Raw genomic sequence first — 9,864 nt, 5'->3', positions numbered from 1 at the left:
ATCGCGATCGATAGAACTCTAACCTTTTCCGTACCCCTACATGCACTTCAAAGAAAGACAGTAGAAACATTGGCATGCTTGTCAACACCGAGTTGGTCAGAACAAGCCTTCCACCAGAAGACATAAGCTTACCCTTTCAGCAGCTTAGTTTTTTTCTAAATCGATCTTCAATGCATTCCCATTCCTTATTAGATAACCTGCGATGATAAATTGGTACACCTAAATATGTAAATGGTAGGGATCCCAATTCACACCTAAACAATTGTCTGTAGGAATCTTGTTCTTCTTTGGCTCTCCCAAAACAAAACAATTCACTTTTGTTAAAATTGGTCTTCAATCCCGACAATTGTTTGAAGAGGCAGATGATTAGCTTCATATTTCTAGCCTTCGCCATATCATGTACCATGAAAATTATTGTGTCGCATATTGTAATATGGATACACCACCATCCACTAGATGGGGTACTAGCCCACCTACTTGACCATCCTCTTTGGCCCGATCAATGAGAATTCCCAACATATCTGCCACCATGTTGAACAAAATATGGGACATCGGGTCCCCTTGTCTTAGGCCCTTTTGCGTCTAAAAATAATGACCTGTGTCATCATTACCTTTATGCCAACGCTACCTTTTTGAACAAAGGATTGGACCTGTTTCCTTCAGGAATCATCAAAACCCTTCTTATGTAAGGCATGTTGGAGGAACGGTCATTTAACCTTATCATACGCCTTCTCGAAATCCACTTTGAAGATCATCCCATCTAGTTTTTTTAGGGACACCCCATCTAGTTTCTTCGAGTGAATTTCATGTAATGTTTCATGTAGAACAACTACACCCTTTAATATGTGCCTGCCCGGCATGAAAGCGGAACAAGTTGAGGGGAGGCTAACTTTTTTCCATAAATGATTTTTTTTTGAAACAAATTTTTCCATAAATGATATTTTCATCCAACCATTATATCAAGGTGGTGCAACTGCACTGAGTGAATGACTGACATCTACTCCTTCGTTCCATGATATAAGAGCGTTTCACTAGTGTCAAAAACGTTCTTATATTTTGGTATGGAGGGAGTACATAGCAAGATGCACACAACCACTACCTCCAAAAATATAATTGTTTTACAGTGTTAAAAGAAAGATCCGCGAAGAATATACCGGCATCCATGGTGAATGAATGGCCTAGAACACCGTGCTAAAATGTCGAACGCCACAGAAAGTGAGGCGATTTGATGGGCATATGGATGTTGATTATCGTTACGAAGCACACCCACGTTCCGCGGTCAGGCGCGCTCGGGACACAAACTGCTCGCCCACCCATTCAGGAAGCCATGGCCTTTCTGAATCTGAAACTAACAATGGTTCCCAGGAACTACTCATCTGAACGGTTGGTCTGACCTGACCTGACCTTAGGTGCCAAGGTTAGGTATTTAGCCAATATGGTTGGGAGAACTCGTGCTCCTCAAAATATTCCGGTATGAACATAGATGCAAAGCGCCAAGGACTAAACACATCAGCTTTGCAGGAAACAGTTCATTTCCTCCTTGGACAAGAACGTTAATAGTAATCTGAGGAACGTTACTGTAGTAAATAGCAATCATCTGTATCCTCCTACTACTACATGACAGCTGCAGAGTGCAGACAAAGAAGAAGAATTGATTTGCAGAGGTAATGATTATGTGTACTAGATCAATCAGTCATGGATCTATGACGGATTGACTGTGCGTTTTCTGCCAAACATGGTAGTATTTCTTGTTGTGGTATAAACGATGGTGCCACTGATTTCAACAGTAGCTGTCTTTTCAGCCTGCAGGGAATGTAATCACTCGTTCTCAGCGCGTATGCATACCTGAAAGTGTATAATCTTTACTCGGCTGCTTGTCCTGACTCCTAAACTAGCTACTCCTGCTGCTGCAACAAAGTTTATATCTTCGTACTTTGCAGAGTACGTACGTGTCAGGTCGAAACATTCAGTGAGCTGCAGCAGAATAGACCTGCCTGGCAAGGCTGACCAGGACTCCGGAGCCTTAGGATTAATTTTCCGGCCGATCTGCGGCGAGTGGTTGTTTTCGTGCTTGATTTCCTGTGAAAGCACAGTTTTGGATTTTTCTTTGTGAAAACCTACACCCCAATTCCACAAGTAAACTGACAGTGGAAGCCGGCAAATCCCAGCCTCGATCCAAAACCTCGAAACTTCCATGAGTTCAGACAGGTGCATGCAACCGGGGCAGAGAATGGTTGGTGCCACGTCGGTGTCTCGCATTGCTCAATTCAGGCAGTTGCTGGGGATCCCAGGCAACAGAAGAAGCCGATGAGTATCCAGACCCCTGAATCGGCGATGTCTGAACTCTGAAGCCTGAAGGCAGTTGCTCGCACACGATCCCCCACCGATGCGGTGCGCACCCGACGAGGCGAAAAGGGGGCCGAAGATCGACGAGGAGTCACTCCGGACTGCAAAATATGGTTGACTAATATCGGACATCAGCACAAGATTTTTTCAGCAGTGGCAGGTCGGTTCTGACGGTGACTATGGTTTCAGTGTGCACTGCGGCGCCTCCCATTCGACAGCGGTGACGGCAGTGCAGAGAGAGTGGTTAAGATAACCCCTTATTTTAATGGCATCTTAGCAAATCTGCAACTACTCATCATTTGAATTTGATAGTTCGGGTTTCGCCATGAGCAACCCTGCATTTGAAAAATATCCAGTTGATCCGGCTCCATCGTTGATCTGGAAATGGCGGCAACTGCTGACAGGGACAATGCCCCTCCGGCCAATGATAAACTTCCGGCACGGCTGTCCTGGTTGGCTTTGGCTCATCACGCCTGCACTGCGTGTCTTCTAGGGCAGTAGAATATGCCAATGTCAACTTAAACACAAGCTTTTATGAAAAAGAAGAAAAAAGTTAAGCCCAAGCTGCAAGCATGAGCCATGGGGACGGACGTAGGAGACCCCCCCCCCCCCCCTTCCCCTGAAATATCCATCCATCACCAACAATAGAATTTCTTTCTCCGCAGCAACCCTAGCTTAAAAGAACCGGTTCGTCGCCGTACATCGGCGTCACGACGCCGACGTCGCGCCTTTATCCCGGCATATTATAGGCACCTGCGAATTTACAACTGCAATCATTTCAACTATCGGCCGATTGAAATATCATTTGCGTACTTTTCGCCCCCGGGTATGGCCTTAACACGTTTATGCATGCCCTTAAGCAGAAGAGAACAAGCCTGGGATTTGGTTTATTTCGTCCAATGTCCATGCGACAACGTGTTCGAGCAGATTTAAAAACCAGAAAACTAATGGAAAAAACACGGAGGGCGGGAGATTGATCGGTGCTAAGCAGCACAAAGCCCAGTGCCTATCCGACACCCAGGCCTAATTAAAAGGTGAGTGTGGACTGCTAGTATCCTGCCACCTCGCGCCCGCTCCAGGCTTTCCTCTCCAGCCCTATAAATACCCCGCTCTCATCTCCCCAAAGAGCAAGCGAGCTAAGCTAGTTCATGTAAGCTTCTTCCTCTCCACCTACAAAGCAGGAGCTCAGTCTCAGGTGCTGGGATAGCTCTGATAGTTCGTCTTGGAAAATGGCCACCAACTCGAGGTCGAACTCCAGGGCGACCTTCTCCAGCGAGATCCACGACATCGGCACGGTGCAGAACTCCACCACGCCCAGCATGGTGTACTACACCGAGCGGTCCATCGCCGACTACTTCCCTCCTCACCTCCTCAAGAAGGTGAGCCAGATCGACCGATCCGTCGGTCATACAACTGCGCCGGCCGCGTGATCGATCACTTGGGTCACTGCATGAATGACGCGAACTGTTATGTCGATCTGCAGGTGGTGTCGGAGGTGGTGTCGACGTTCCTGCTGGTGTTCGTGACGTGCGGGGCGGCGGCGATCAGCGCCCACGACGTGACGCGCATATCGCAGCTCGGCCAGTCGGTCGCCGGCGGGCTCATCGTCGTCGTGATGATCTATGCCGTCGGCCACATCTCTGGCGCGCACATGAACCCCGCCGTCACCCTCGCCTTCGCCATCTTCCGCCATTTCCCCTGGATTCAGGTACTACATACGTTACGCAACAGTACACAACTCTGGGCAATCGAGCAGTGACGCTGCATATGCACTAGCTGCTAAACACCTAGATCATTCAGCCACAAAAGTCATCCCACTACTAGTAATCACGATAATCCTCTCGCTTTCTCTTAATCTGTTATTTTCAACGAAGATCTTGGCAAACACCCCACTCATCGATCGAGCATCTCGATTGGATGACACAAGTCGCACAAGACAACCCATGGATTGCTTTGTTACGGTTGCGTACAATGCTCAGGACCGCCTCCGGTTAAAGAAATGTTGAGCGCCTTAATAGATTACCACAGTTGCTTCAGTATTTGAAAAACAGTTTTCAGGCTAGAAAAATGGGATGATCACATGCTGATTTGTTTAGTCATGGCTAAAAACTCAGTTAACTCACACGTACTTTTCAGGGTGTTGTCATGGACGTGATACTGCCAAATTCAATCGCTTCTTTAAGCGTAGTCGGCGAATTATTGAGTCGACATAGCGTCTAGCTTGTTGGACTTAGCTATAAGCTATAAGCAGAGTCAAAAGCAACGGGGTTAGGGTATATGCTCGCGTAACTTGTTGTCCCAACCAACCAATCGGGTAGTACCTTTCATGATGGTATTTATACACCAAAACGATGCCCAGAAGCCCAGTACAACTAGTAGCCACTTGGAGTAGCTTAGCTGCTTCTCCTCGCACGTCCCTTTCCCTGTCGATTTGTCTAGTTGGAGTTTGTTGGAAGAAATTACTTTGCATGTAGCACAAAAATAGTACTGTTAGGCAGGCAGTACGTGAGAGGTGTGATCGATCGAGGCACCAAACTAAAGCTCGGTCGCATCAGATATATGAAAAGCAAGCTATTCTTTTCTAGTCGGAAAATGGATGAAAAGCTTTCTTTTTCTTACCGCGGCGATAGTTCAGTTAGTGGCGGCAAAGCGTATGCATCGATCACAGGAGATACTACACGGCCGGGGGCACTAGCCAGCACTAACGCTGGTACTGTGCCACACCAACCGACCGGTTTAACACTGACACCGCTTTTAATTGGCATTTTCACCGTGCGAAATTGCCTTCCGGCTCGACCTGGAAGACGACCGCGTGCCGGCCTTTACATGTGTCGTGGCCACAGGAGCTCTCCTGCTGCCTACGTACGTACCGGCCGCGGAGTGCGTGAGGCACCGAGGCAGGCCATGTCTGTGTGGGGCTCGCAGGTTCGTCGTCGAGGACACGCGTGGCGCAGGTGCTGTGAGATTTGGGGCATGTGCCATATATTCGAGGTCCGGATCTGCCGGAGATCGCATGCAGCGCGGCCTTTCGATCGGCACCCTATTCCGGCCAGCCGCCCAGTTGCATGCTACGCTACATAATAGTAGTACTGGCTGGCTAGCTAGCTGCACATATTCACGAACCGATTCGATGCGCATCTGGTCTGATGGGTGATTGTGCTTGTGCTTGTGCAGGTCCCGTTCTACTGGGCGGCGCAGTTCACGGGCGCGATCTGCGCGTCCTTCGTGCTCAAGGCGGTGCTCCACCCCATCACCGTGATCGGCACCACCGAGCCGGTCGGGCCGCACTGGCACGCGCTGGTCATCGAGGTCGTCGTCACCTTCAACATGATGTTCGTCACCCTCGCCGTCGCCACGGACACTAGAGCGGTAAGTCGTCCGGCCGCTGTCTTGGATGATGATTGCCATTTGTCGATCTCTGTAAAATCATTGGTTCTGACATTGGTTTTTCCCGTGTTCGTTCATGCAGGTGGGTGAGTTGGCTGGGTTGGCTGTCGGTTCCTCCGTTTGCATTACCTCCATCTTCGCAGGGTAAATATATAATACTACGTCAATTAGAGATTAATCAATTAACACCTCCCCTTGCCGGCTAGTAGTAATTAAGAAATCACTTCTTGGACTACGCAGTATATCTATTCGTTGTCACTCACGCCGAAAACGAGAAATTTCTTAATTAGGTCCAGTTAATCACCACCTGGCTCTTGGCAGCCAAGGGAAGAGCCAAACAGGAGTCGCTGATAACATTCTTAATCTTGGTAACCTTGACCGTATCCTCCATGGCCTAAGCTAGCAAGGAACAATGGGTCATGCTAAGTACAATGACATGATTGATAGTGGCCGCGTCAGACGATGAATATATATATTAGTAGTATGCAATAATTAAACAGGATTAATGATGGAATAAAACTGAGACGCGACGGCGACCGATCGAGTGCAGGGCGGTGTCAGGTGGATCGATGAACCCGGCGAGGACGCTGGGCCCGGCGCTGGCCAGCAACCGCTACCCCGGCCTCTGGCTCTACTTCCTGGGCCCCGTCCTCGGCACGCTCTCCGGGGCCTGGACCTACACCTACATCCGCTTCGAGGAGCCGCCCAAGGACGGGCCCCAGAAGCTCTCCTCCTTCAAGCTCCGGCGGCTGCAGAGCCAGTCCGTGGCCGCCGACGACGACGAGCTCGACCACATCCCCGTCTGATCCTGCCGCCGCCGGACCGGATGGATCTCCCACTCCCAGTGTGTGTCCTTGGTAGTTGTTATGTGTGTGCGGGCGTGTGTCACTTGTAACTCAGTGGTTGGTTGGTCGATGCATGCAGGGGAGTACGCGCGTGCGCGCATGTGTATGTTTGTTCGCCCGCGCATGTCGCAGTAGATTTGCTCCCTCGCTCTGTTCATGTGTGCAAGCGACTGAGCTTGGGGTCCTGATTTTGGGGGCGTATCAGTCCGCACTCTGCAGTCGCACGCGTGCCAAAGTGTATCTCTCCTGCAATTGCAGTACATAAAACTCCCGTGGCTTTGCTTCTCGAAAGAACATGTGTTGACGTTCCCACTTCTCTTCCCTTTGAGCAAACTTTGGAGGAGCTGCACGATTAATTTCCAATCTGAACCATGAAGTATGATTGTGATTCATCTTCAGACTACTATACATGTTAATTTTTGAAAGGAAAAAAAAACTATCGGTAAGGAGGTGGAAGAAAAAAAACTTCAAAGTGATCAAAACATTGATCGACAAACTACAACAATAACCATCCGCACCAACCCCCAAAGCTGACCCCGAATAGCTGCCAGACTACTCTACGTATCTTCCCTCTCTTCAGAAAAACGGAACCTTCTCAAAGACTCCCTTTGCACTCACAACACAATTCAGAACCCTTCTTCTCACAAGAAGGCAAACCTTGTACGTTGATGGAATCTTCTTTCGCATCCAGAAGAGAGGTTGTGCGCTCTTATGCCATCCCAAAGACAACGTGAAAGTTTCTTCAATAGCAAGGCCTCTAGCAAGGGAACGATGATCAAGCGCCGTCATCATCGGATCCAACCAGTAAAGGTCAAATCCTGGGATTTCACCCAAAAGATAAGGTTTGAACAACTCCGAGCAATGCTTTCAATAACATACCGATGCAAGAACACCGCCATTACCAAGTATAACCATTTTAACTTAGACCTTGGGTTTTCACCCCGGTGCTCGAGACCGGGTACTCAAGATACACCACCAAAATCGAAGTCATCATGTGTTGTCGTCACCACTTTTCGCGATCCCATCAACTACATGGTAGGCACGGTTTTGATGTGAGATGCCAAGCAAGTGAAGCAGGCAGTCAAGCCATAACAGGTGCCAGCTGCTACCTATTTGGGACACTTCGGCAGTCCCACAAGTCCTCGTCTGTGTCGGCATAATTGGTTGCCAAAGCATATTTGCCGTTGCTGCCGGATCTGAAGGTCCAAGACCCTCTGCCATGTTGCGACAAACAACACAGGGCCACGACGCCATCCGTGTGCCCGAGCAGAGGACCGCTTCATTGGGATGTAGAAGGTCGCCACTGCCACCTGCGTAGATGGAATTGCTTCCACCGACAACTCAGCTTCAAAGATCGCTTGCCTGGCCGGAAGGACCACGTCCACCATTGATCTTCAAATCCTGGAAGCACCGCGTCCACCCGCCCTTGAGTGGGACAGTGAGGAGGGTTGGGCCTCCTTTAGCCACTTGCCTCACCACCCAGCAGTCGTTAAGGCTGTGAGTCGGACAAGAATTTAGCAAAATAGAGTTGATCGGGCATGGCTTATCCAGGAGGCCATCGAGAGCGGTCATGGAGCGGCCATCGATTTTCTTCTTTTTCCGAGGTCGCTCAACTGATGTGTGCCGCGCACGGGGCATGTGCCAAGGTGCGAGCCTGTCGCGCTTCAATTTGTTGTCACAGATCGAATCTGTCTTTTTCCGTGCCAGCCAGACGTCTTCAATGTTACAGAATTTTGACACCAGATCAGAAAGCTCTGGAAGTGTTCGAACACAACAACGGGTGAGGTCGTTTGAGACACCTTTATCTTTGCATCCCCGCTGAAAGGCTGCTATTATATCTGAGTCATGGTAGTCCGGTATGTTGTTTTTAACAAACAAAAACCTGGCCCAGAATTGCCTGATCGATTCGTCAGGTAGTTATTGCACGTAGGCGAGATCCCAGACATCGGAAGGGCCCAACTTATCGGGACAATAGTCGATGTGGGAGGTGGGTGGGAGAGGAGTTTTGATCTCTATGGATTGTGGGGTTGAAGCCCTGATGTGAGACCCTGCCCAAGCGGGGTGGTGAGCGGGCACTGCATGGCTCTGGCCCCTCCAACCCCCTCCCAAAGATGTGGATCTGTCTAAGGACCCATGGCCTTCGGGCAACTCCAAGCAGGGCAGGGTTGAACCAGGCAAGGGTCAGCAAGGGGGCGAGGGCGCCCCTGGCACTTTGGCGAACCAGGACTCCAAGATGCTCGACATGGGGGAAGAACAAGAAGACAACATTCAGGATACATCCATTGACACGGAAACGTGGGACAAGCTGGGAGCACTGTCAGTGGGTGCTGGAGCCATTGGGGTGGCGACACAGGACATGGCGGTGAGTGTGCCTCCGCTTGCTCGCTCTCTGGAGCTGTCCTTCAACGAATATGGGTCCAACCTCTCGTACCCGATCCTGGAGGGGGCGTCTCGCCCTGACTCTTCGCCAGTGGCCGTGGGGGCGGACTCTGGCTGCGTGGTGAATGTGGATGCTGACCTGACACCTGCGCCACGTCGTGGTTCCAACAGCGCGGGGCGGCAACCCAAGAAGACGGCGGGGAGGAAGCCGGCTAACAAGTAGGCGATGACCGTGGCGGCGGTGGCTACGGCTGACCTGGGTGGTGATCTGGGGGCGGGGTCGGGGACGGCTGGAGCATGCAAGGCTAGGCGCTCCAAGGTGACTCCGGTGGTGCAGAGAGCACCTAGCGTGCGGGCCAAGGCCAAGCTGGGGGAGATGTCATCCATGGAAAGCGCCAAGCTGCGCACCGCTGACATGAACATGGACTCTGCAGGTATGGGCGCCGTTGGGGAAGAAGCGTGACGAGGAACGCATGAAGGAGACGATGGACCTGATCAAGAGCACCATGGTGAAGGCGCGACAAGATGGGTCGACTGCATCATGAGTTTCTACCGTTTCATCTAGCGTCTTGAGGCTCCACTTTTGTGTTCTAGACCTTCTGTCTGCCCACCTAGTTATTCGGAGCTTTTGGCTCGTAGACTTGTTATTTGGTTTGTAAGACTTATGTTGTGTGTGGATGCTGTCTGGTGGCTTTATTTATTAATTTAAAGCCGGACGCTTCTAGCGTCTCCGTTCCAAAAAAAGCCCTGATGTTTTTATCCTGTGGAAGGCGCGTAGCCGCTAGATCGGTCAAGCTGATTTGAAGACCAGACTTTTCGGCTATTTCTGGTTGGCCGCTGTCAGAATTATTCTCGAGAAAGTACCTTAGCCCTTTGACCTTCACCGGGAGTTTGGATGGGGCAGAAA

The 9,864-nt window shown here is 50.3% G+C and overlaps 1 protein-coding gene across 1 annotated transcript; it reads left to right on the top strand.

The window, feature by feature from the left end:
• The first annotated feature begins 3,466 nt into the window (after nt 1-3,466).
• Nucleotides 3,467-6,888, top strand: LOC123138237 (aquaporin NIP2-1). Its single transcript, XM_044558167.1, has 5 exons — nt 3,467-3,725; nt 3,830-4,054; nt 5,521-5,715; nt 5,816-5,877; nt 6,284-6,888. Exons 1-5 carry the CDS (start codon nt 3,576-3,578, stop codon nt 6,537-6,539), a joined length of 888 nt encoding a protein of 295 aa, XP_044414102.1. The 5' UTR covers nt 3,467-3,575; the 3' UTR covers nt 6,540-6,888.
• The last annotated feature ends 2,976 nt before the right edge of the window (nt 6,889-9,864 follow it).

This window comes from Triticum aestivum, chromosome 6B (assembly GCF_018294505.1).
Source record: "Triticum aestivum cultivar Chinese Spring chromosome 6B, IWGSC CS RefSeq v2.1, whole genome shotgun sequence".
NCBI classification, from domain to species: Eukaryota; Viridiplantae; Streptophyta; class Magnoliopsida; order Poales; family Poaceae; genus Triticum; species Triticum aestivum.
The sequence above is the reverse complement of the archived record's forward strand: the minus strand, read 5'-3'. Positions and strand labels throughout refer to the sequence as shown.